This window comes from Grampus griseus (assembly GCF_964374135.1).
Source record: "Grampus griseus genome assembly, chromosome: 20".
Taxonomy (NCBI): Eukaryota; Metazoa; Chordata; class Mammalia; order Artiodactyla; family Delphinidae; genus Grampus; species Grampus griseus.
Genome location: NC_139014.1, coordinates 29,993,830 through 30,021,031, shown reverse-complemented (window position 1 = coordinate 30,021,031; position 27,202 = coordinate 29,993,830). Strand labels below are relative to the sequence as shown.

Below are 27,202 nucleotides of genomic sequence, written 5' to 3'. Positions count from 1 at the left end.
TTCTTCCAGAACCAGGGCTCCAACAAAGGCCTACTTATTTGAGGTGTTCGCCTTGGAGAGACGGCGTCTCGAGAAGGTAAACGGCTATACAGGTTTGGAGCCCAAAGGGTTCCGGGAGGACTAGAAAGCAAGCCTAACGCAGAGGTTCCTGTGGTCGCTAGTGGACACAGAAGGGCCTCAATGTTCACGGAGGACTCAGCGCAGAGGCGGTGCCGGCGGGGACGGGTGAGGGCGGTGCAGGTGCCGCGGCCAATTCCGGGCAAGCACCGCGGAAGCGGCTCCCGGGGGCATTCCCGACACAGCAAAGGAGAGGATGCGGAAATGCCCTCGGAAGTGGCGGTTGCCCCCTGACGGCAGTGCGCCCGGCGCGGGGCGAGACTCACCGTGCGACTCGGGCTGGGACCCCGCGGGTGGCGGCGGCGGCTCCTGATGTGGCAGCGGGGAGGTGGCGGCCAAGGCCGAGGCTGAGGCGGAGGCTGAGGCGGAGGCTGAGGCCGAGGCCGAGGCCGAGGCCGACGTGATGAGGAGCCTCTGGAAGCGGTTGGGCGGCCGGCAGGGCACCTCCAGGCCGGCCGCCAGTTTGGCCTTGTTGGCGCTGGTGAGCCTCTTGAGGTGCACGAGCAGGTGCGGCTGGTCGCGGCGGAAGTGTGGACTGTGGAAGTGGTGGAGGGGCCCGTCGCCCGCCGGCCCGCCGCCCCCAGGCCCCGGCTCGGGCCCCGCCGCGCCCGGCCCGCCCAGCACCACCTTGCGGAAGCCGTAGAGGTTGAGCTGGCGGATGAAGCTGGTGAAGTTGGTGGTTTTGAAGAGCTCGGGCTCGGCTCTGGCGCCCCGGACGCCGCCGCTGCAGCCGCCGGCCCCCGCCACGGGCGGGCTGAGCAGCTCGGCCTCGAAGAGCGGCTGGTCGATGAGCAGCCCCTCGCCGCGGCCGTCCCAGCGGATCGAGCGGTACCGGGGGCTGTTCACCAGCCGCCACAGTTTGGCGGGGAAGTTGTTGGGGTTGATGGGGGTGGAGAGCAGCGCCTCCTCCATCGCCCCGCCCGGGCCCTGGGCCTCGCCCCGCCGAGCCTGGCTCTCACACCCCGTTCTCGATCCCCCCCAACCCGGGCCTTCGCTTCTCCCTGCCCCCTCCTGCCAGCGCCAGGCCGCCGCCGCCAACCCGGGGACCGTTGGTGCGCGAGCCCCCGCGGCGCCCGCTGGCACAGCCAATGGGGCCTCGAGTTCCCGCTGCGCGGCCGGATGCACCGCGATCGATCCACCCCCTGAGCCCCAGCGGCCTGGCCACGTGCAGTGGCGGGGAAGTCGCGCTTTCTCGGCGTCCTAAACCCGCCGGAAGGGCTGGGAACCGCCGCCCGCCAGGTAGTGTTACGTCCTGCAAAGAGATCGGCCCGGTTAACCCCCGTGGAATGCTGACCCATATTTCCCTGCGGCCGGCGGAGCTGTGGGACTTTAGAATTAAGCAAGTGAGCAGTGGGGCAGTACAAAATCGGACGTTTCTCGACAGAAAAGGGCACAACTCTATAACCTTAGTCCTAACAGTTGAATTGCTTGTCTCTCCAAATAAAAATGGTGATGGTGGTAAGGTATCCTGAATACACAAATTCACCTTTTAGAGAGTAGCATTTTACATGTTATGAAATATACTCTTTTCAGCCAATATTTTTCCCAAGACCGTTTACCCAAAGTGGAAAGAAAACGGAAGGAGCCTGTGAGGAGGGAAGCAGGAAGCAGGGAGACAGGTACAATCCCGTGTGCCTGATCAACCAGCTGGTGAAATTTTAGATATTAAAGAGAAATAAACCTCACATGAGATGGGATAGAACCCTGTAGGATCCATAAGCGTAACTCCCCTATCTGATCAATAACTAAGCTTGTGCTGATAAAAAGAGGGCCATTTAAAAAATGGAAATGGTTGGGAGGAAGGGGTATAATGTTTCAGTCCTTTCTCATGGTCAAAGAAAAAATGAGTATTAAGTTTTCTTAGAAACTGAAAATGAAGAAAAAGACCCAACAAAGCAGCACTAATATAGAGATTTTATTTAAATTGTATCGAGTTTTTACAGCACATTGCATGTTTGTCACAACGCAACTGCACAGTTTGGATTTTTGGCCACATCATGTCACTTACACCCACAAGAGCTCTGAAAGGAGTATTTGATGAATACATCTGAGCTGAGAGCCCAGAGTCTCTCTCCAAGGCCATGCAGTATGTTCACTGATGGGACAGCCCCTCAAAACAGCCACACAAAGTAGACAGATACAGTCTCCTCAAACGTTGCCAATCGAAGTGCAGTGAAAGTCAAGTTAATTAAAAAGCCACTCACAACTGGCAGTAAATTTTAATGACTGAGAAAATGCTTAGAAGAATTTTATTATCAAGACAAGGAATAGTTTGTTATTTTTTCAATGATCTCAGGAATTTCCCGGACACAAAATCTCCATTATTCAACTCCATTTAAACGAAAAAAAGTTCCGCTAGACTGACCTAGTTACGCCAAAACTTTTTAGGTTACATCCATGGCAAGTATAAAAGCACAGATGCTTCTCAGTAGGGCTGAAGAAAAGGTCAGGACAAATAACAGTTCTTGTTCTAAATGCAGATCCTAGTTATTTTCGAATGAAAATTTTTTTTCTAGGAAGAAGCATGAACAAGTAGTAGTTAGACGGCTACCATAATTTTAAAACAGGGTAAGCCTAAGGGTAATTTACCTTCCATACACCAACGAATTAAGTAAAATATATAAGGAAATCCTAGTGGTTTCATTATAGGTCAAGGAGACTGTATCTGTCCCAACCACAGTACATGGCTATATCACTGTATCTTTTGGTTAAGTGCCACTGGTACATATTAAGATGGAAAAACAAAAACAAAAACAAAAAAAAACCCTTTGGTCCAAATGGACACATTTTCTCTCCCAATTTTGGTATCGAGGCTTTATTCTCTTCTGTTTGGGTTCCATTGTTAAGTGCACAGAAATAGACAGCAGCATTTGTACTGAAACCCTCACATACCAAACAGCGTATTCTAGGAGGTAAAAACCAAACACTAGATTCTACCCTCAAGGTGTCAAGTGTTCAGGATAAGAAGCAGTGTGACCCAGAGGAGGCAGCAGCCAAGGGAAGGAGGACATGTGGGAAGAGGGCAATGGAACAACAACCAAAATAAACAGTGTTTTATTTTCATGCCAGGAGAGGATCAGGGTGTAGCTCCTGTGTTAGCACCAGGACAACTAGGAAGAGTCAGGCGCAAAGGGTAGGGCACAATCAGCAAATATTTCACAAGGATAATTTCTGCTTTTCCCTTCTCATTCTTCACAGTGCATACCTCGAGAGCTGCCACTGAGTAACAAAGACTCCTGCCTTCACAGCTCAAAGTAACTGATTTCTGCCAGGACTGAACGTCAGCAGAGTTTTCCTCTGCTCCCAAAAAGGTCTCACTCCCTAAAACTGTCCCCCTAAACTGAATATTCACTGATGCTGGCTGATGAGCCAAGTGAAAAATACAGCAAAACCTCCACTTGCTGAACCAGTCTTTAAACCAAACTCCACAGAAAGACAGAGCTAATGCAACTAGAGGGAGTGCCTCTAAGAACTGAGCCTTCATGCACAGACACAGAGCACAGAGGTACAGGGTATAGTTCATTTCAAATAGGATAGGAATTCCTATCTTATATACTATAATCTGCCTTTTTCAAGGTGGAGGAGAGATGGATCTGGTTATCATTTGGAGTTTGGTTATACATATGCCTTTCTATTGCTGTTTGGGGCACACATCACCAGGCAGTATCTATGAAATCATCATCTTGTGACCCCAGGAGAAAGAAACTGGAGCCACCAACTCAACGTTAAGCTTCCAGACTCTGGGTCTGGATCAGGACCATTACCCCAAGGTAAGGGTCTCACCAGTAGAGGACCTCCTGCCAAATTGGAATTCCTCTGCTCCAGTCTCATGGTACCAAGGAGGATTTCTCAAGACTGTATCTTTGAGCTCTGTGATTTCATGAGCCACACCAAGGAACCTTCAAAACTACACCTGAAGCAGATCCTCCCTTCAAACCTGCTAAAACTGGACAGGTCTTCTCCTCTGGCATTCAACTGGAAGCTGTAGCAATGGGTTTCTTCAGATGTTGGCTCATGAGTTCCCTGGCCCGAGATACTTGGATATGTTCGTAACATGAGTTACAGACGAGAACTGGATCATAGAGTTGTTGATCAGGAATGGGCAACTTCAGGTGGCAGCAGCCAGCACAAAATACATTCCCACAATTTCTGCCAAAGCACAAAGAGGGGAGAGTTCATCAGAAATGCCGATATACTGGGAACGAATGATACTCTGAAAGGCCTTACATGAGTAAAGAAAAAGTTGGGAGAAAACAAAAATAGTTCCTATTAAGATATCTCCATTTTCAGGTTAATTCAGTTTAGTTCATAACTATGTCCCTCAGTAGGCTTTACGAGCCATACTGAATCATAGGCAACATCTTACCTGCAATGGTGTCTGCGTTTGGCCAACCAGAATTCACAGTCACAATTATAGCAATGTGATGCCATATGGTCTGGAACCCAGCGAGTCACCTAACAGAAGGCAAAAGGAAAAATCCCAGGTCCTTGTCAACAGAGTGGAAAAGCAACACTGCAACAAGGAAAGCATCCCAGAAGAAAATGACAAGGCCTAGGCAGCTACTACTGCCCTACAGAGAGACTCGGCTGGGGAAGAACAGGTCAGTCATCTCTGAGAAGTATGAGAACTCACTGGCTTGCAAAAGGACCTGCCACATATTTGCCTGGACATACCTCAGTCTCTTTCTTATCAACAGGTTCCCAGCTTGCTTCTGAAAGGCAGTCTTCACTGTGATCAGAACCAAAATCTTCTGTATCACTGCCATCTGACTCCTTCAAACACGTCTAAAGGAAAAGCAAAGGCATCACCACCATCATCTTCATCAGCGCTAACATTCATTGTTTACTATGCATCAGGCACTGTTTCTAAGTGCATCACATGCGTGACCTTATTTAACTCCTCACAACAATCTTATGATGTATGCTATTATTATCCTCATTTTACAAATAAGGAAACGAAGCCATAGAGAGAGTTAAGGGCTAATAGGTAGTAAACGTGGGATTTGGACCTAGCGTCTGGCTTCAGACCCATGCTCTTTTTTTTTTTTTTTTTTTTTTTTTTGCGGTACGCGGGCCTCTCACTGTTGTGGCCTCTCGCGTTGCGGAGCACAGTCTCCGGACGCGCAGGCTCAGCAACCATGGCCCACGGGCCCAGCCGCTCCGTGGCATGTGGGATCTTCCCGGAGCAGGGCACGAACCCGTGTCCCCTGCATCGGCAGATGGACTCTCAACCACTGCGCCACCTGGGAAGCCCCCAGACCCATGCTCTTAACCAATATGCTCCATCACAGTATGGAAAGAATATTTCTCCTGTTACATTCTAAATCGCAAACTACAGCCCACAGGCCAATTTGGCCCACTGCCTGTTTTTGTAAGTCAAGTTGGAAGACAGCCACGCTCAATTCATTTACACATGGTCATTATGGCTGCTTCTGTGTAAGACAGAAGAGCCTAGTAGCTGCAAAAGAGACTATATGTCTCACAAAGCCTGAAGTATTTACTGTCTGGCTCTTTACCAAACAAATTTGCTGACTCCTGTTCTAAACCATCACCCTGAATAGTAAGAAGTTGTTAGCCCTGACCATCCCACCAGCAGAGGAGTGGGCAGCAGGCAAGGGGGAATGTCCTAGAGCTGGCTTCTAGAAGCTCCCCGAGGGCTGCTGTGCCAGAACCCAAGGCCTCCTGACCCAGTGAAGCCTAGATAGTCCTCATCACCTCTCACCTGGCTTATTCCAAAACATCCTAACCAGCCTCCCCATCTGGGTTTCATCTGCTTGACACGCTGTTGCTAGGGTAGTAGCACTCTTTTTAGTACTCAATTGTTTTTTTTTTTGGCCGTGCCATTCGAAGTCCCTCTAGGGTAGTACTCTTAAATGCAAATCTGATCATGTGACTCACTAGCCAAAACTTTTATTGCCTTGAGGGTAGAATCCACACAACACAGGCACTCAGGCTGACCTTTCTAATCCCTTTCCACTTCCCAAGGTCACCTCCCGCCACACTACCAACTCCCTCCCTCACAGTCCCAGCACAAGTGTGCGCGCATGCACACACGCGTGTGCGAACACACACACACCCCTTTATTCAAGCCATACCGCTGGAGTACCTATTGCCTCCATGCTTCTGCAAATGGTATTTCTTTTTCACTCTCTACATGGCTAAAAGCGACACATTCTTCAGCACTCGGCTCAAGCATTAGCTTCTCAGGAGAGACTTCCCCGAAATTTGACTCCACCCAGGCCCCCAACACCTGATGCTTCCCTCAACACTTAAGAACAGCATTCTAACTGTCTACTTGTCTCTCCCAATAGACTGTGAGCTCCTTGCGAGCAGGGACTACGTCTTTCATCCTACAGCCCAACCCCCTAACTCTGGCACACAGCAAGTACCCAATGAATGGATATGGAATGGGTGAAAGGCTGGACGGAAGGACAGAATGAGTGGCTGCGTGGCAGTAGGCGAGTACTTACAAAATCATCCTCGTAGTCCATGGGGGGCTCTGCTGGAGGGACGCAGCAGTGGCGGATATCCAGCCTCATCTGAAGCTCACGCACCTGTCGACGTAGCTGTTCCACCTCTTGCTTGTACCCCGCTTCAATCTGCCGTAATCTATGCTGGATCACATCCGTGGGAAAGGGGAGTCCATCGTCATCCAGGTAGAGAGGAGGCACTGGAGAAGGGCAGCTTAGGGGAACAGGCTTCGTGCTGGAGACCTGCTTTGGGTGACCAGACAACCACATCTGGTTGTTTTTTCCTCCTGGACCAGTACAGTGTCCATTGGAATGAGTAGAACAGACCGGTGACCTCACCCCTTCTCTCTGAGCCCACTGTCCCCCGAAGCAAGACCCTGTTGCCCGCATCTGCTTACTGCTCGACCTCTTGCTACAACAGCCGTAGGAAAGCAGCCGCCGAGGGGTGGTCTCCCCACTCGGGAATGAAGTCACCATCCCTTGGAAGCTGTCCCAGTTGGACCCTAAGAAAGAGAACTCACTGATCTGGCTCTGAGAAATTGGCTTTCGGGCCAGTTCCAATGGCACCTTTCCAAAGCGAGGGTTTTCCAATAACTGCCCATTCCTATTATTCCCTCTTTTGCCCATGTCTTCTTCCCCCTGAATCAGATCTGGCACAGAACCGGGCTGTTCCTGGTGGGAGACACTTGCCACAGACCCTGGGGGGTCTTGGTTTAGAAAGTCGGTGCTTGGGTCTGGAGGAATTTGGCAGGTAGCACTCAGTGGGTTGCAAAGGGTGCCCAGACCGTGAGTTGCAGCACCTCTGGAGGGCACACCTAGCACAGAGTCTAGCTGGGCCTGCTCGGGGGCACCTGTGAGGGAGTCCTGGGAAGACTCAGGAAAATCACAAGTTCCATCACGCTTGTTGGAAACAACTTTAGAGAGTGCTCGGACAGCTGCTTTTTCAGGACAATGTTCAGGTGGCTCCTCTGTGCCATCTAAAGTCCTACCCAGCTCATCCTGGGCAGGAGGGTCTGGAGCTGGTGCCTTAGTCTCTTCTAGGACTTTGAACTCAGGATCAGAGGTGCTGCTCTTCGTTTCCTGGGGCACTGCAGCATTAAGCAGCCTGTAACTTGGAGAAGAGCTTCTGTGACTCTTGAAAGGTTTACTGCTCAAGTAGTCTTTCTGGCTGCTGGGCAGAGACGGAGGAAGAGCCGTTTCTCCTACAGTCTGCTGAAGACCTCCTAGCCCAGATTCCACGAAGGTTGCCTCTGATCCCTCAGGATTGCCATGCCAGGGCTCCAGGCCTGCTCTGGCCTCCTGACAGCGGTTATTCAGGTTGGGGTCACTGGACGTGCGCGTCAGGGGGCTGCTTGTGTCACAGGCAGAAAGAAGATCATCCACAGATCTCGTTTTAGGTAATCTGGAATGACAACACACCACCTCCAGGTCAGGAGCTGAGCTACCTCCATATACAGGAATTGGGTCATCAAAGCAATCAAAGCCAGAGTTCACAAGAAATAACAACATTTAAGATTACAGATGACCAATGTGCACCGCAAAGAGTCTGCTCTGCAAAGAGTGGAGGACATGAACTCCGGAACCCAGGCTCTGTCCTCAGCTTTCATCAGTCTCACCCCACACAGTCTCCCTGGCAATCTCAACCACTCCTGTGGCTTCAACTGCCTTCTACGCTGATGCCTTCCCAATCTACCCTTCAGGCCAGGACTACATCTCGGCCTCACACCTAATGTCCAACCGCCTCTATCACACATGGCAAGACAGAAAGAAGGTGGGTTCTGGAGCTTGACGATGCTGGCTCTGACGCTGATTAGCTATGTGACTACAAGTAAGCTTTTTAACCTCTCAGACAGTTGGTTTCTCTCCTCCATAAAATGACAGTAAATTACCTTGCAGAGATGCTACGAGGATTCAAAATATAGGCAACCAACCGCAAACTAATTAAGACTACACTCACAGGACTTCCCCAGCGGCCCAGTGGTTAAGACTCCGCGCTTCCACTGCAGGGGGCCCAAGTTCGATCTCTGGTTGGGGAACTAAGATCCCACCCACATGCCGCAGGGTGCGGCCAAAATAAATAAATAAATACATAAAGGCTACACTCACGACTCCTCATTTTTACAGCTTTCCTTATTATAAATTATCCCTCCATCACAGGAGTAACCAGCACAGCTTTTTACAACCACTTAGTGGCCGCGTGCTCCTATGAGTCCCAAGTCAGCACGGAAACTTCCCCTCGTGTACAGCACGCAAAGTTCTAGAGGCATTCTGGCACACCAAAGGGGTAACAGACATTTGCAAGAATGACCGCCCTAATTTTTAAAGTTCTAAAGTCCTTGGAGCAACAAAACTTGAGGGAAATTTGCCAGGAAACAGTGGAGACTTCGCTGGACTCCTATTTTCAGACGCCTCAGTCAGCCCAGCCCACACTGAAAAATCCCTCAAAGGTGCAGTTACAACAGAGCTAGCTGATTTTTTTTAAGTGTTTGGTTTTTGAAACTTATTAATACTTCTTTAAAAGTATTCTTGTGTTTGATTTTACTTTCGTGATCAATGTGTGTTTGTGTGGTAACAAATTCCAGGAAGGCAATGACAACAGTTACAATTACAGTCTCTGGAGTCCCACAGCAAGAGCTTGAATCTCACAGCTTGGCAACTTGTTAATTTTTTTCTTTTTTTTTTTTTTTTTTGTTTTACTTTTTACTATGGAAACTTTCAAACATACAAAATAAGTAGAGAGAAGAGTGTGAAGAAATCCAGTGTACTCTTTATCCAGATTCACCAATAGCAACAGCCTGCAGTCGCCCACAGCTGACGCCTATGTGGACCGAAGGTCTAATTAATAATGCTGGTAGAGACAATCATGCCTGAGGAGTTTGGAACTACGAGAGAGCTCATCCAGCTAATGTGGTCAGGGAAGGCTACACAGACAGAGGAGGATCTGAGCTGGGGAGAGAAGAATGGGTTGTTGCACTTTAATGGAAGAAGAGGAAAGAGAGCAGGACGTTTCTGATCTAGGGAAAGGTAGAACCGAAGGTGAGTCAGGTCAGCTGTTAGAGAAACCATTTCCTTTAAAACCCTTATACAACTACTCCTCTAAATCCAACCCTATCTCGAACTGCCTGCTGCATACCTCCTGTGTGCTGTCAAAATATTTCAGTCCCAACCTGCCGGTATCTCCTCCTTCTCCCTGAACTGACGCATCTTCTCAACTTTTCAGTGTCTATAGGTGGTACTAATATCCTCCTCCTGGTTTCTAAGCTCAGAGACTTGGGACCTTTTTTTTTTTTTTGCGGTACACGGGCCTCTCACTGTTGTGGCCTCTCCCGTTGCGGAGCACAGCCTCCGGACGCGCAGGCTCAGCAGCCATGGCCCACGGGCCCAGCCGCTATGCGGCACGTGGGATCTTCCCGGACCAGGGCACGAACCCGTGTCCCCTGCATCGGCAGGCGGACTCTCAACCACTGTGCCACCGGGGAAGCCCTGGGACCTGTCTTTGACTGACCTCTTTACTCTTCACTTCCACCCTTCAATGTTCAGGCAACTCCACAGAGTGCTAATGACTTCTCAACAACGTCTGAATTTAATCCTTTCTCTTTTCCAAGGACTCTTCCTTTCATATCTGAATTACAACAGTGCTGGCTGGTCTCTGTGCCTCCAACTACATTGCTCACTGATTAATTCTTGAAAAATCCCATTGTTACCAGGTCACAGTGACTTACTATTGACAACTGAATCAAAATAAACTACTCAGGGGCTTCTCTGGTGGCGCAGTGGTTAAGAATCTGCCTGCTAATGCACGGGACACAGCTTCGAGCCCTGGTCCGGGAAGATCGCACATGCCACGGAGCAACTAAGCCCGTATGCCACAACTACTGAGCCTGCGCTCTAGAGCCCACGAGCCACAACTACTGAGCCCGTACGCCACAACTACTGAAACTCACGTGCCTAGAGCCCGTGCTCCTCAACAAGAGAAGCCACCGCAATGAGAAGCCCACGCACCACAACAAAGAATAGCCCCCGCTCACCACAACTAGAGAAAGCCCACACACAGCAACAAAGACCCAATGAAGCCAAAAATAAATAAATAAAATAAATTTATAAAAAACAAAATTAACTCCTCAGTATAAAAGCCCTCAATGAACTATCCTGTTTATTTCTTTCTATTCCTCAAAATACCTCTTCCCAAACCCTGCCAGCTCCAGAGAGGTGGTTCTTCTTTTTAAAAAAATTAGAAACTCTCTCATGCTTCTAATTCTTTTGGACCCCTCTCCACTAACCTTGTTACCAAGCTCATAACTCCCATTATTCCATTCATTTGTTTGTTCATTTAAGCATTTACTAAATCACCTATTATGTGCCAGGCCCTGAGCCAGGCACTAGGGACAGTAAAAAGCCATGGTTCCTGCCTGGTCTTCCACGAAAACGTCTCTGAGTAAACAGTCACCCTATGACCCCTTTCTTACTTCTCATTTCTCTAGTAGCTTTGAACAAGACACATTCTTATTCGCTTAGATGCTAACTTAGAATTGTTCTCTAATTGTCCTATGCCTGATCTTACAGCTTTTTAAAGGTATCTTATAGGATCAATATCTTCTATGTCTTTGGTACAGCCCATAAAACCCAGTACAGTACTAGGCAACTTGTAGGTATTTAAGAGACATTTATTGGTTTGAAAACTTAGGTATTGATTTAAGGCCATGGTTGTTAAATGGGTCACAGAACTTATTAAGAATCTGATAAAAAGTTATGGCCCCTCTCCCTAGAAAAGCAAACTTATGAACCTATACTCAAATTCTGCATAGTTTGTGGAAAGAGAAAAATCACAGAATTCCTGAAGCCTATCCATAGGCCCCTGACAACGGACACAGCTCCAAAGACCCTAAAACTAGTAACTTGGGGGTTGGGGGTTTTTGTTTTCCTTTATAATATTCAACCAATTATGTAAGTTATATTTTAATTTTAAAAACCTTCCACCAGTAAACAAAGATCAAAGTTAGAAATGCACATATGCTTCGAACCAGGCATTTTCATTTCTAAGAATTTATCTGGCAGAAACACCAGCACAAAAGCAAAGGTATACATATACGGTAACACTACTGAACTGTATACTTAAAAATGGTTTAGGGGACTTCCCTGGTGGCGCAGTGGTTAAGAATTCACCTGCCAATGCAGGGGACACGGGTTCGATCCCTGGTCCAGGAAGATCCCACATGCTGCAGAGCAACTAAGCCCATGAGAAACAACTACTGAGCCCATGCGCCACAACTACTGAAGCCTGCACACCTAGAGCCCCGTGCTCCACAACAAGAGAAGCCACCGCAATGAGAAGCCCTCACACCGCAACGAAGAGTAGCCCCCGCTCGCCGCAACTAGAGAAAGCCCGCATGCAGCAATGAAGACCCAACACAGCCAAAAATCAAGAAAATTTTTTTTAAAAAATGGTTTTCATGGTAAATATTGTATGTATTTTACAAAAAAAATTTTTTAAGATATACATATAAGGATGTTAACTAAAACACCCCTTATAATGATTAAAAAATGGGATAAACCTAAATGACCAATCGAAAACTGGTTTTATAAATTTTGATGCACTCTAATTTTGGACTACTATGCAGCCGCTAAAAACAATACAGCAGCTTTATGTGTGCTGTCATGGGTGACATCCTGACACACAGTGGGGAAAACAATTTGCAGAACGGTACGCAAAATATGATTGGTTTTGGATTTTAAAAATGTTTCTACACGAGATTGTGAGAGTGGCTGTATCAGTGTAGAGATCAACATCTGGAAGTGCACGCACCAAAGCGCCAGCTGTAGACACCTGTGGGGACAGGGAACAGGGAGGCAGAACTGCCATTTTCTACTGTTATACTGCTTGGCTCTTTTTAAAAACAAAGAACAGATATTACTCTTATAACTTAACCAATCTCCATTCTACTTCCCCCCAAATATTCAGCCAGAATATAACTTTAACTTTTATGTCTCCCTTTAAATTCTGAGGGAGTAATGTGAAGGCTGTTCTCTTTCTGGGAACCCATTTCTCTGGAAGCTAATGCTGGACATAGCAAAGGTTATTACTAAGATAGCAAGGTTCCCACGCCAGTGAACATCGATCAAGACCATTCCCACAAGTCTTCCTGAAATAGTCCTTTCTGTTCTGTTCTCCTCTCCCCTGGGTCTGTCACAAAGGGTAATAGCAGCTTGGAAAAAAGGTAACCACTCTTATCTTAAGGACGGACCTTGGGAACATACAGAGTGCCCTCCAAGCTAACTACGAGTCTTGGGCCAAGTTTGGCCTTCAACTGGCTCAAGAGGTTGCTTTAAAATATCTCATAAAAGGAAAAGAACAGCATTTAGGCAAGACACAAAGCAGTTGCTGCCTCCCTAGGGGAGAGAGGAGAGAGCAAAAAGGGCTCTTCTTACCTGTCCAGAGAGCGGCCAGAGAACTCCTGGCTCTGAGCCACCGGGGAAAGGTAGAGGTCCATGCTCTCCTCCCCGAGTGTGCATGGAGATGACGCTGGCAAGTAAACAGCTGTCCAGAGGTGCAGCGCCCGGACGTGACACACGGGGTGCAGGACCTAGGGAAGCAGCCCCGTACGTGGGTTCTGTGAGATGTTTCAGGGCCCCCTTCCTTCCTAAGCCTCTGGGCCCGAGTCCTTCCCGCTGACTCGGCCTTTTCTCCCTGTAGGTCCCCAAGACGCACCTACGGGATAAGGGTGCGGACTTACCATTTCTGAGCCTGATGTGTAGAGGAAGTTGTGGAAGTTCTTATTGCCAGCTCGCAGAAGGGCCCACACGGAGCAGGTTCGCTTGTAGATGTTGCGCTTCTCTCGCTCACAGGGGTTGTTGGCCAGGAACGTGCCGTAGAGACAGGAGTACGTGTGCTGCACCAGCTTTACCTAGACGGCCAAGACAGCTTGCACCGGGCCTGGGCTGCCGGCCCCCACCCTGGCCTCAGGCTCACGGACTTACCAGGCTCACGGACTTACCAGGAACGCTTCATTAAACTCAAACAGGCAGGGAAACTGCTTGAGCAACTGGTGAACAGAATCGAGCCACTGGAGGAACACAGGGCACTGCTCGTTCTGGTCCTCTGCGTTCTCCTGGTGGCCGCAGCGGTCTCCAAACTTGTGCCCAAAATCCAGCCAGTCAGATTCTACTAACACTTGGAAACCCTGCAACAAAGAGGAGGTTCAAGTATAGGGTCTCTCTGGGAAGGCTACTGTGCTCCTTCCAGGGATGCCCGAAGCAGGGGGCTGGCAGCTTCAGAGAAGAACATGCCCAAACCTAGAAGAGGACTTAAAGCCACCAGTGTCCTCTATGGAAAGATCCCCCAAACGGATCCAGAGGGCCTAGTACCTTCCCCAAACGCCCCCTTTCCCTCTGCTCTTTCCCACCCAACCCCTCCGAATACCTCCAACGTCCTGTAATACGGGTCCAGTAGTATTTTGGCCAGGGCTACGATCTGCGGCGTCCGGTCCCAGCCATCTGAGCAGTGCACCAGCACAGGCCGGCCCTCCCGGTCTACTGTATTAGCCACGAGCACAGCTGCCTTCAGCATCACCGACAGGTGCTGCAGCCATTTGGTGCTCTCCAGAGCCGACAACCAGCTACAAGAGAGCAGAGGTCACATCTGTCACTAAGGGCGCCAAGGCCACAACAGTCTCTCCGCCACCCACGGCCAGCCACACCTTAACACAGTCCCCAGTGAGAGCTGAAGCTAAGAGGCCCAGCCCATGGCCTTTCTGCCAAGAGGTGTCTAGCAAGAAGGTAGGGAAAATGGGACCTGGGGTGGACAAGACAGTCTTTGGATCAACAGAGGAATTTGGAAGCATCACACGCACATCTAGAAGCCACTTTCTCTCCCCAGTTCTCTGCGTCCTTGAGGACAACTCATCAAAACAAAAGGAACCCAGTGTCCTGTGGCCGTTCCAAAGCGTTGGCTGAGAAGTGGAAGAAGTGTTCTTGGAACTAGCCCATTGCACCTAGGCCCTCGGGTTTCCTGTGTCTCACACTCCCCAACTCCCCACCAGACCTTCCAAGCACGAGAAGTACTGGGTAAGGGATGAAACTGGAGGGTGGATGGAATCAGAACAGGGAACACCTACTTGCTGGGATCGGGCATCTGGCTACACACAGCGCGGAGGTACTGGAAGCTGTTCCGGATGGCATGGATGTTGGCCATTCCCATGAACACGACCTCACAGTTGGGGTAGTACTCTGCACACATAAGAGGAGAGTGGAGCATAAGAGCGTGTTCTGGAAACAGGCATCCAGGACGAGAGCAGCCCAGTGGGCAAAGCTTCCCTGCAGGGCAGAGCACTCCAGGACGGGGACTCGATACACTCTGGAGATCTCAATACCCTTTTCCCTCCGGGTGCTCAAGTGCCGTAAGCTAATAGTGATGACGATAACCTCAATGACAACGATGCTCGAGGACTACTAGTAATGACGACATATAGTAAATCCTCAACAAACAGTAGCTGCCCTGTGCCAGTAACTTTATATATGTAACCTCTCTATCGCCCAACAACTTTGCAAGGCATGTTTCAGCCCCACTTTACAGATGAGAAAGTCAAACTCAGACAGATTAAGCAATTTAAGCATAGTCCTAGCCATTGAGTGGCAGAGTCCTGATCCCAGGCCAGGTTTGTTTGGCTCTTTCCACCACACAAGCTGTCCCCAAAGCCACCAGAGCACAGGCTGGCTGCAGTCACTGAGGTAACAGCAATACCTTCACATTCACAACCTCCACCCTTGGCCCGGTTGGCCACCGCCGCCGTGTAGGATCGGGCGTCCAGAATCAGCAGCTTCTGGGGGGCAGCTGTGCTCTCCACTCCGGAGCATGCAGTCAGGGAGGAATCTAAACACACACACAGCAGGGAGAGGACCCTGGGTCGGCCATCTGCCCAGGCGCACCCCACCCTGGGGCACTCCCTTTGATGAGACCCCTCACACGCCATCACCTTTTCGTCCCCACCGAAAGACAGCGACCCAGACACCTTGTGTGTTGTCGTCTTCATCCCACCCTCTCACTTGGAGCCCAGGAGGCCAAGGTGGGAGCCTAGTCCCCAGGGGGCCGACACCACCCACACCTTACCGAAGTCAGCATCACATGCCTCGCCGGCATCACTATTCCCGGTGCTGACAGAGCCCCCAGTGGTCCTTGTCCCTGGGTCCAGGGCACAGGCTTTAGCAATGGACGTGACTAAGTACTCATCATCGGCATTGCGCCAGCCCCACCAGCTGATCTCGGGCTGGCTGCAGCGGGCGATGGCAGCCCCGTTGCGTAGGTGTCTGACAAAACAGAAGAAACCATCAGGCCCTTGGCCTTCACAGCCCCCAGAGGCCCACTGCTGAGACCCCAGGGGGCCAGACCAAGACCTCCAGAGTGAACAGGGGCCACCAGATCATCCAGGCTATGATAACAGCAACCAAAAGCCCTTAACATCTCAAGACGGCTTTACAGTTTACAAAGCACTGTCACACATATTTCTCAAATGCGCTGTGTATTCCCAAGGTGACCTTGACTCATCAAATTTGCACAGCACCTGCTCCAGGTACAGACACCCAGCAGGAGAACAAGCCTGGGCCCAGAGCATGAACAACTCCAAACCTCATGGCTACTACCTGCCTCACAAATGTTTTTTTGTAAAGAACCAGGCAATAAATTTTCATCTTTGGGAGTCACAGCCAATCTCTGTCGCACATTCTTCTCTCTGTGTTTTCTTTTTTTAAATAACCTTTTAAAAATGTAAAAACCGGGACTTCCCTGGTGGCGCAGTGGTTAAGAATCCGCCTGTCAATGCAGGGGACACAGGTTCGAGCCCTGGTCTGGGAAGATCCCACATGCCACAGAGCAACTAAGCCCGTGCGCCACAACTACTGAGCCTGCGCTCTAGAGCCCACAAGCCACAACTACAGAAGCCCGCGCACCTAGAGCCCGTGCTCTGCAACAAGAGAAGCCACGACAATGAGAAGCCCGTGCACCGCAACAAAGAGTAGCCCCCGCTCGCCACAACTAGAGAAAGCCTGTGCACAGCAACGAAGACCCAATGCAGCCAAAAATAAATAATTTTTTTAAAAAATGTAAAAACCATTCACAGCTCACAGGCTATACACAGAACAGGATACAGGCCGGATTTGGTTCACAGGCCATGGTTTGCCAACCCCTGTTCTAAAGCAATGTTTCACACACACACACACACACACACACACACACACGCAGGTCCTAAAAAGAAAGAAAGAAAAAAGAGAGAGAGAGAGAAAGGAAGGGAGGGAGGGAGGAAGGAAGAAAGGAAGAAAGAAAAATGTGTAAACTCCCCAAAAGCCTCGTCCTCAGGAGAAAGAAAACTGAAGCAGTTTTTCTTTTAAAATTATTTCATAGCCACTTCCCGGAAGAGTGTCAATTCCCAGTCAACCACACTGCCGCAGACCTCCACTTCTGACTCTCCTCACTGCACGAAAAGCATCCCCCCACTTCCCCGGCCCCCACCGCCTCACCTATACACAACCACAGGGACCCGCTTCCAGGAGCGGAAGGAAGCCACATTCTGCAGCTCTTTATCTGTGATCCACACGGGAACCAGCAGCTTCTGGGGGTAACTGGGGCACAATCTGAGAAGAGACCAGATGGGGTCATGGAGCTTGATTAAAGACCTGTGATCACAAGATCCCCAGGGATGGCCCTGTGGGCAGAGGGACCAGGAGCCCTCCTCCCCTCACAGAGCCAGGAGCTGTGCCCACCGTGCTTTATCCACACGGGGAGGAAGTCTGGGTCTGGACAGGTGTTCTGGTTCCCCACCCAAGACCCTCTCACTTGTAGTTGCTGTTGATATGCGAGACTCTCCAGACGTTCTGCAGGTCAAAGCCCATCCTCGCAAGCTCGGCCTCCTGCCGACATCGTATGTGCTCTCCTGCAACACAGCCCCCGTGCCTGTCAGCATCCAAGGGCACGGGGTCCAGGGCGGAGGAGGGGTGAGAAGCAAGAGACAAAAAGAAGTCTCCTAAAGAGAGCAGCCTGGCCTCACCTGGCTGACACAGGTGGGTGTGCTGGTCCTCCTCAGTCAGCCCCAGGCACCAGGCATGGTAGGCAAAGGCAAACAGGTCCTCAGGCTTCGCGGGTCTCGCCGTGGCCCGACTTAGCCGCGAGAGCCACTCTTGGCACTGCTTGAAAGTGGAGAAGTGGCACCTGCCAGGCAAGAAGCCACGAAGTGAGGCAAGAGGTGAGTGAACTCTGGGGCCATAAGGGTCAAAGACCCAGCCACAAAAAGGCTGTGGGGAGGGGAGACTGCAAAGCAGGAGGTAAGGCATGGGGACCCTGGGGAGGACCGGGGAGACTGGGCAACACCCAAGGGACATTGCCTTGCTGTGACAATTCTCTTCCCAAGAACTCTCGTCCTTGAGACGTAAGGATCCCCTCTAGCGGGGCCCGACCATTTCTTGTATCAAATCTGAATGCCATCAAATCTGGCCCTGAATGTCTGCTACCCCTTGTGTCTTCTCCCATGACTCTCCAGCACAAACCTTCTGTTTCAGGGAGGAAGTCCTACCCATGTCATTCCTGTCTCCTTGGTTTTTCACTTCTGCTTAATAATGTCTCCTCTCAGCCTAGCCATGTCCTACTGATACTCTGAAGAAAGTTGCAGTCCCACCTCTTCCTGGAGGCCTTCCGAGCCTAACCCATTCCACAGACCCCTTCCTCTGTTATTCTTAGTATGCTGGGAGTATTAAACAGTAAGTTTTCCCAGAGCATATTGCCACAGGCTAAGTCTTCCTTTAGCAACTAGACTTTAATCTCCTTGAAGGGAAGGGCAATGCGGATTCCTGTTCTTAATGCCTACAGACCCGAGTACATGGCAGGCTCTAAACTGGGCGTCTTTTTTTTTTTAATTAATTTTTATTGGCATATAGTTGATTTACAACATTGTGTTAGTTTCAGGTGTACAGAAAAGTGAATCAGTTATACATATACATATATCCACTTCTTTTTTAGATTCTATTCCCATATAGGTCATTACAGAATATTGAGTAGAGTTCCCTGTGCTATACAGTAGGTTCTTATTAGTCTGGGCATCCTTTCAATAATCCTTGGAGTGATTCCTCTTTCTCTCATATCCAGTCTGTCAGCAAATCCTATCATCTCTACCTTCAAATATCTGACCACTTCTCACCATTTTGATTGCTACGAACCTGGACCAGCCACCATGATTTCTCACCTGGGTAACAGTAATAGCTTCTTAATTAGTCTCCAGTTTCTGCCCTAGCTTTTGTCCCCAACCTTCTTCCATCTTTTCTCAATACAGCAGCCAGAGTGATTCTATAACAGACCACGTCACTCCTTTGCTCAAAACCCTCCAGTGGTTTTCTCACTTCCCTCAAAGTAAAAACCAGTCATTATGACAGCCTGACACCCCTCTTACCTCTCAGATCTTGTATCCCACTATCCTGACCCACTTGCCCTCCACTCCAGCCACACTAGCCTCTTTGCCATTCTTCCATTGTGCCAGGCTCATACCCACCTCAGGGCCTTTGCATGCACTGTCCCCTGTCTGCCACACTCTTCCCCCAAATACCCACATGGTCACTTTCTTCAAGTCTTGACTCAAATGTCACCTTTTCAGTGCAGGCTTCTCTGGTCACTTTGTTTAAACCTACAACCTTCACCCCCATAGCACTCCGTATCCCCTTTCCCTGCTTTATTTTTTAACTTTACATTACCATGATTTAACATATTTTACTTACTATTTACCACTCCTATCTCCCCACTGGAATATAAGCTCCATGAGGGCAGAAAATTGTGTGTTTGTTCCCCGCTGTATCCCCAGTGCTTAGAACAGTCTGGCATAGAGTAGAGTGCTCGATAAATACATGTTAAATGAATAAATAAATGAACCAACAACAATGTGAGTGCTCTGCACCAGACATCACCCTATGTGCTCTCAGATGCATCTTCTCATTTAATCCTTATGAAAACTCCGTGAGCATTATCCCCATTTCTTTAGGTCAAGACACTGTGGATCAGAAAATTGACCCCCCAACCCAGACAAGGTTTTCACTGTTTCTTCCAAATGGGGAAAGGGAGGCAGTATTTTTCCTTTCTTGCTCCAGAGAAACCCTGCAGCAGAGAGGTCTGGACAAGACTGGGGCCAGAGGACCTGAGCGAGGCTCCGTCGTTCTCACCTCACCACTTTGGAGTCCTTGCAGGCGATGTGCAACTGGAACATATCACGGCTCTCCACGCTGTCAATCATCCGGAGGGGGACCTGGAGAGGAAATGCAGACTGGCGCTCACATCCCCCCACTCCACATCACTGCTCATCCCCGCCCCCACCCAGATGCTGATGTATCAATAGAAGGAAGGAAACCAACATTTACTGTGGGCCTCCTAGGTGCCTGGTAACGGTGCTGGGTCCTCTACATATGTGACCCCAATTAATAATCACAAGAAACCACAAGGCAGGTGTTTTCACACCATATTATTAAGGAGGAAATTGCACCTCAGCTGGGTGATTGACCAAGGTCACACAGTTGGTAAGTGGCACTCTTCCAACAAAGCCACTGTGCCCCTAGCAACAGAGTGAGGGAAAGACAGAGAGGGGAAGGGAAAATTAAGTGAGAGAGACAGAAAGATAGACCTGCCGTTAGAGGAAGGACAATAAGAAAAAGAAGGGAACCCCAACTCTTTGGAAACATGATCAAGTAGAGCATTGGAGCAATCCCACCTTGAATTTCACAGGGATTCTGGCTTGGGTGTGGGAGAACAAGACAGAAACTCACGTTGATAACAGAATCCTTGAACTTGATATGCAGCCGGTAGTTGGAGATGGCAATGAGGGCATCGGCTGCGCGGCCCAGGAACTCCACTCCCTCGCCCTGCAGCACTGTGAAGGGCACCTGCCGAGGGGCAGAGGGGCCCTCAGTCCAGAAGTCAGTCACCTCTCCATCCCCTCTCCAACCCCTGATCTGTAGGATCTCCTCTGGAAAAGCTGGGCCAAGGCAGGACAAAAGTTCTCTCCATGGTAACAGCACCAGACAACAGCTATACAGGAAAGCTGCCTTTCCTTCCCTGGGGCCAAAGTCTCCATAATGCACATACAGACAGGCTCCCCTCCCTCCAGAGACCAAGGAGCAGGAAGCCGGAGCTCCCACACTAGATCCCCTTGGAGATATTTGGGGTGCGGGAGGGAAGGGAGGGTGTTTTTTAACCAGGCAGGGAGCTCTACCCACCCTGGGCCCCCAACTCTTCCTTACCTGCAGATTCTCCTCCTCTTTCACTAGTTCCTTGGGGGGGAACAGATCCTTGGCTTGGATGTACTCCAGGCTGGGGGGCCCCTCCTCACCCTGTGGGGAAGGCCTCAGCCCTAAGTCACCAGGCTCCGCCTGGCCCATTAGGCCTCATTCTGCTCCCCTCCCCTCAATAAACCCACATACACCCCATACACACTTATAAAGGTTCTGGTCACCAGAGAATGGAAGAGAGACCTGCTTTGGTGGGAGGGGTGAAGTGGAGGGGGAACTCAATCCTCTCAAGCCTAAGAGAAGAGTAAGGTCCACAGAGTAACTGGGAATCTGCGCTCCTCAAAGAGGGAATCTCCTGTAGAGCCAAATTTCCCAAATGAAGGAGAGAAAATGAAGGAAAAGAAAGGCGAATGTAAGGGCAAGACAGAAGTGGGGATGGAAAGTGCTGCCCTGAGAAACAGGAACCAGGTGTGCAGTTGGCCACAGAGACAGGAGGGGACCCAGGCCCCTGAGGCCACCCCACTGAGGCTTCAATCTGGTGGGTGAAGGAGACAAAGAGGAGTGGGTCATGGGATTCAGTCCCAAGCCTCTAGAGGGCCTTCACGGATGCTTTCAAAAAGAGGATGTGCTTTGGAGCTGAGCTTCTCTTCCAGTTAGGCCCGCACTGCTAACAAGCTCCTGCCACCTGCCAAGCAACCTGCCTGACTGCTGATCTGAGGGGAACTCCTGAGGAATACCCACAGCAAGCAGAAGTAACTCCTTCCCAGCCACCAGGGAGGGAGGGGAGAAGAGGGGATCCACGTGCCCGGGAAGAACCAGGGGACCCAGGACAGCCAGGGGAGAGAGAGAGAGGAGGTCTGGCAGATATTGGGGGGGGGGGGAAGGGGATAGATAGGGATATCTGAGAGGACAGATGGGGGAAGCTGGGAAGGAGCATTAAACCAGAGGGGGAGGGGGGGTGGCCTGGGAATGATGCAGAGGTACGGAGGCCTGCAGAGGCAGAGAGGCAGGGAAGATGGAGAAGAGAGGCTGGCTGGGGGACAGTCAAGGAGAAAAGACAGGCGTGTCAGGTGAGGGATGGAGTGGTGGAAGGGGGAGGGGACTGGAGCCAGGGAAACAGCTCAGACATCCTGTGCTCCCCGACCAGCCCCCTAACATCCCAGACGGCCTACTAGCCACATCCCACATCCCCAAGCAAGGATGCAGCGGGTGGGCCCAAGATGGAGAGGCGGAGGTAAAGGGATGTACCCCTGCAGGGCGGGGCCTGAAGATCTGCAGTCAAGGGCAGCGGCTTCAGGGCTAAAATGATGGGTCACAGAATTCCAATCCCCGGCCTTCCACAATCCCCGGCACCCGAAGATTAAAGCAAGTCCAAGAAAGAAAAGGGATTATGTCCCTTCCCCTGCCAGGGCCCTTGGTAAGGGGGATGGGCTGAAATTCGGGATCTCAAGGGCTGGCCCTGGGAAGGGCGGCGGGTGCAGCCAGCGTCGGGGTCCCCGGCCCGCCGCAGGCGGGGCCGGCACTTACGAAGCAGCTGAGCATGGAGCAGGAGACGCGGGCGGTCAGGCTCATGGTCGCGGGCGGTCTGGGCCAGCGCACATGTCCCCGGAGCCGCTGCGCTGCCCGCCAGTCTCGGGCGTCCGCCGCATCCCGGCTGCGGGGCCGGCCAGGTGCAGCCGCTGCGGCCAGGAGGCGAGCGCGGGCGGCGGTGCTCGGCGCGCGCCTCTCCCCTCCTCTCCACAATGGAGCGAGCCCAGCTCCGCCCAGGCGAGGGGAGCTCCCCGACCTTGCCGCGCCGGGAAGGCGGGGGCGGGGCGGGTCCCCGGGCCCCGCCCACAGCCCCCTACTCCTCCCTCCCCACCACCCCTCCGCGGCGTGGGAGCGCGTCCTCGGCGGGCTCCTAGGGGCTCCCAGGAGTCTGGGCTGCGGGACTGCCCCGCCCCCCCCACGGCGTGGGAGGGGGCGGCAGGACCGCCTACATCTTTTCATTTCCCATCTTCCCACGTGAGCCACCCCACACCACTGTTTCAGACGTCTGTCCCCACGCCCTCCCCTCCTCTTTGAGTCCCCCCAGTGCCTGCTCGGATTCCCAGGATGAGGCTCACCTCCCTCCACCCGAGGCCCTTTCCAGTTTCTAGGCTTCCTCCTTTCCCTCCAAAACCACCACTCACCATTCCCCAGTCCATCAGTGTCCTCCAATCCCCTGACCTCACTAATCCCACTCCCTTTTTGCCCCTTAGAATGGACACTGGTCTAGTGCCAGTTTGGTCATTACACACTCCTGAGAGGGAAATTCTCTGGGTTTTTTATTCCAAGGTCCCTGCCCAGCCCTACTTCTTCAGCTCCTCCTCTCCCCGTGTTTCACATCCTGTGTCTTCTGGGTAAGAAAGTCCTTCTTGGAGAAAGAATTTCTTAGGCTTGGAAAGAGAAGTGCTGGAACTATGGACCACAGAAGCTATGCAAAAACAAAACTCATGGAGGAGGGAGGGAGTTGGGTAGAGGGCCAGAGAATAAGGGGCAGTGATAAGAGGCTCAAAATGTCACCAAGAGTCACAGAAGGAACCGTTTGGAACCCCACACTCCCTGTCCCTGGTAACTTTCAGAAACCAGGGCTTTTGTTTCGGTTTTGGTCTTGGGGGGGGGAGGGAGGAATAGGAGAAAAACCTGACATTTTATTAAGCGCCTACTATGAGCCGGACATGTTTCAAACATTATCTCACTAAAACCATTCAACTCCCAAAGAAATTAGACTTCAGGCTTACAGAGAAAGTATGCAATTCACCTGAAGTACTTAAGTGGTGGTGCTAGAATTCAAAATTAGACCAGGCTGACTTTTCATTGCATCACAGAAGAGAAAAAGGAAAGGGGCTATCAGTTGGTGGGGGTCAGGACCAGCAGGCTTTCTGAGAAGAGACCAGAACAATACTGCACACCCCACACACCCATGTGTCTGTGGAGGAAAAGAGCGAGTCCTCTCACCAACTGAATGCCTTGACCTGTCCCTAAGCACAGGGGACATGTGAAAGAAATAAAGAGATACAGCCAGAGCAAGGACCTGGTCTGGACCCAGGCTTGTAGCTCCCCACTCCCTTCTCATCTCACTGCTTCCTCCCAGCTCTCAGGGCTTAAGGGGTTCCCTGAACTTGGGGTGAAAGAAGGGCAGTTACAGTTAGTGGAAATTTTATGGGATCATTATAACACACACACACATACACACACACACACATACACACACACACACACACACACATACACACACACACCGCCCCCAGTGATATTCTGGGCACCTTGAGGGTGCTCTCCTGCTATATATTCAGTCAGCTGTTGCCTACAGTAGCTTAACAGACAGCAGGACCTTGGAGGTAGAGAAGCCCCACAGTTTTAGTGGAGTCGCTCCTGATACAGCACCCACAATATTCAAGGGACCCAGTAGGAAGTACAAGGATCTTGATATAAAGGAGCCCTTGCTTTTCAGACCAGAACAGAGAGCTTCACCCAGGGACCAGGAGAGGCAAGAGAAGGGCCATTATGAAGAGCTAAGGGAGCCAGTGGTAGTGTGGGGAAAGCATGGCATAGCACATACAGAAAAAGATGTCTAGAGGCTTCCCGTCCCCGTGCTGTATATTGGCTGATGTTTTGCAGCCTAAGGAAGCCCTAATTTATCTCCAGGGCAGATGAACCTGCTTAGTTGCTGAACAGAGTAGCCTGGAGCTCAAGGTCCAGGAGAGGCGGGCAGCTTCATGGAGAAAGACACAAGGATTACAGAAAACACAGTGGTCTGAGGAAAGCGTACTCACCATTCTACCGTGGTGAGGGTCCTGGCTACCTGCTTCTCACTGTAGAGCCCGAGAAACATAAGCATAAAGAGCAACATTAACATCACCATAGAATCAACAAATGCCACACATCTACTCCTGAACTTCCCCACAACTCTTATTTGCCTTCCTCGCAGAGCATCCAGCCTCTCCACAAGTCACCATGCTAGACAGAGGCAATGGGAGCTACGTGAGGAGAAGGCAACAAGCGACTCTGCAGGGCATGAAGGCAGCCATCAAGTTCTGGACCAGGACTCAAGAGTCCTGATTCCCAGTCCCAGAAAGAGAAGTAAAACACTCCAAACCCTGTTCTTTGTGGGAGAGCAAAAGAACTGCCAACTCTGAAGAGAGAGAGGCTGCCCAACCAGGGCTCCCTTCTGGCCCTGGTGGGAACGTGAATCCACAAGAGCGCTCTGCCAGCCTCTGAGTCTGGGAGTAGCACCCACCTGACCTGTTTGCTGGGGGCAGAGTCCAGAGCAGAGGACAAGAGGGAGGGGACCACAACCTATGATCAGACGGCAGCAGGGCTGGACATGCCTTGCTGAGTGTACTTGACACCAAGTGGGGTGCAGGTTAGTGGGAGGAGGCCACACAACGGGGACAGAATCAGGCCAGTGCAGGCCTCAGAGTCAGTACCTGTCAAATGGGCCCAAGCAACAGAAATGTCAGGATGGGCCTCCTTGGCCCACTTAGGGAACCACTTAGGGAACCAGGCCCAGGTTTCACTGACATTTTTCTTTATGCCTGCTATCCGAGCTCAGGGGCAGTCCAGCAGTGCCCCGCAGAAGGCTGTGGGGATAAGAGTCTCCATCTGTGGCCCTACCTGCCTCCGTAATCACAGCCCACCCTCCCCATGGGGGAGCCAGCAGACTGCAAGCCAGAGGTGCTGCCTCACCGCCCACTGGCAAGCAGCCTCAGGGAAACGGAGAGAGGGAGAGACGAGGACAGGCCTGGGAGGCCCAGGGTTCCCGGACCTAGGTGATCTGGCCCCGGGGGGGGGGGGGGGGCGGGTCAGGCTGACAGGGGAGCCCAGGTACCCAGGTTCTAGGGGCGGAGCCTAAAGACTCGGAGGCGGAGCCCCGAATGACAGAAGGCGGGGCTCACGAAAGCCGGTGGGGCCGGGGCGGGGCCGGGCAAGACGCGGTCGTTGTGGCTCCCAAACTGGCAGTGCACGGGGCACGGTGACTCACCCAGGTGGCGTCCGCCCGACCCTCCGAGGCCGCGCTCTCACTACTTCCGTCTCCCGCAGCTGCGGAGGCCGCGCAGCTTCGACCCCACCACGGTGCCCCTCTCCCCAGCCAATCCTATCTCTGGCCTGTGCCCACCCTGGCCAATAGCCACACCAAGTCCCGCCCTGCCCCCCACCACGCAGCCGCCGCCCTCACTCTTCACGCCGCTCATTGGTCAAATTGGGCAGACGCCCTCCCAGCCTTTAGCCTATCGGGTGCCGGAAGACGAGACTGTACCTGGAGGGAGGAGGCGCGGCGCGGGAGAGGAGACGCGACCAATGGGAAATCACAGCGCGTCCCTGCGGTAGCCAATGGGAGAACAGTAAAAGGGGGGCCGCTAGCTAAGGCGCCAGGGGCCGGAAGTGGGGGCGGTCTGTCGCCTACTGGTAGCGCAATTGAAGGCGGGGCCTTGTAGGGACAGAGGCCTTACAGTCACTTCCGGTGACCACCCCGCCCCCGGGTTACTTCTCAAGTAGATCTCCGGTGGCACCTTAGTTTATTCATTTTCCGTTTTGGTTTCGCCGCGGTCATCCGTCCCAAAGCTGGAAGGGAGAGAAAGACCCCGAACGCTAAGAGAGGAGGGAGGGCTGGGCCTGAGGCTCCGTCTGGGTCTTCGACTGGCGCGGGGTGGGGGAGGGTTTCCCTTCTTCCGCACCTTGACGTGTTCCTCCAACCTTCACTTTTCATCCGCGAACCGACCCTGCTCTCCGTGACCTGAATGAACGGTGCCTTCAGTTTTGAGAAGACCTCTCACCTGAGAAATAGGACTGAGACTGCCACGAGCTAGCTGCGACCTTCTGGTCTGTAAAGGGTGTGGGGAATAGGACTCTCCCGACGATCTAGCTCTTCGCTCCTCCCTTCCTCTCTCCCACGGGGAGCCAGAGCAGGCAGCAGGGCGGTGGGTGGCCGCTGGAGGTCGCCGTAGCCCCGAGATACCACCAACCCGACAGAAATGGAGAACAGTTGATTCAGATTCTCAACCGATAGCTTCAGTTCAGGAGTGGGCCTGAATGCTTTAATAGCAGGTCCCAGGGCCATTATGTCCTCACATGTCTCTTTCTTATAGGACACTGGGACTTTTACTACATTTAGTAAATTCCAGGAAAACTGGAACCTTACCTGTGTTCAGTGCTTTAACTCCAAGGTTTAAAACAGTGTTTGTTGGGACGTCCCTGGTGGTGCAGTGGTTAAGAATCTGCCTGCCAATGCAGGGGACACGGTTCGATCCCTGGTCTGGGAAGATCCCGCATGCCGCGGAGCAGCTCAGCCTGTGCACCACAACTACTGGGCCTGCGCTCTAGAGCCTGCAAGCCACAACCACTGAGCC

At 51.6% G+C, this 27,202-nt stretch overlaps 2 protein-coding genes across 3 annotated transcripts in view; both read right to left on the bottom strand.

Annotated features, from left to right (window-relative positions):
* Positions 1-1,029, bottom strand: part of HSF5 (heat shock transcription factor 5) — a gene marked incomplete at its 5' end in the record, with an annotated part of 49,232 nt that extends 48,203 nt beyond the window's left edge. The window contains one exon of the mRNA XM_082679776.1: positions 384-1,029. Within this exon, the coding sequence (XP_082535902.1) occupies positions 384-1,029 (646 nt within the window). The remainder of the gene's footprint in view (positions 1-383) is intronic.
* A 1,006-nt stretch (positions 1,030-2,035) lies between these two features.
* MTMR4 (myotubularin related protein 4) lies at positions 2,036-25,954 on the bottom strand (the record flags this gene model as incomplete). 2 transcript variants are annotated; one of them, XM_082678034.1, is made up of 19 exons in its annotated part: positions 2,036-4,266; positions 4,484-4,572; positions 4,792-4,902; positions 6,588-7,989; positions 13,014-13,168; positions 13,319-13,489; positions 13,580-13,765; positions 14,005-14,200; positions 14,699-14,810; positions 15,325-15,453; positions 15,691-15,887; positions 17,094-17,207; positions 17,410-17,506; positions 17,621-17,781; positions 19,773-19,855; positions 20,370-20,486; positions 20,844-20,933; positions 24,629-24,667; positions 25,837-25,954. In XM_082678034.1, the coding sequence occupies 18 exons, from the start codon at positions 24,629-24,631 to the stop codon at positions 4,089-4,091; spliced, it is 3,591 nt and encodes a 1,196-aa protein (XP_082534160.1). In that variant the 3' UTR covers positions 2,036-4,088. The 2 variants fall into 2 exon arrangements, with proteins under 2 accessions (XP_082534160.1, XP_082534161.1); XM_082678035.1 differs by lacking the exons at positions 24,629-24,667; positions 25,837-25,954 and adding an exon at positions 22,359-22,820.
* Positions 25,955-27,202: the final 1,248 nt, after the last annotated feature.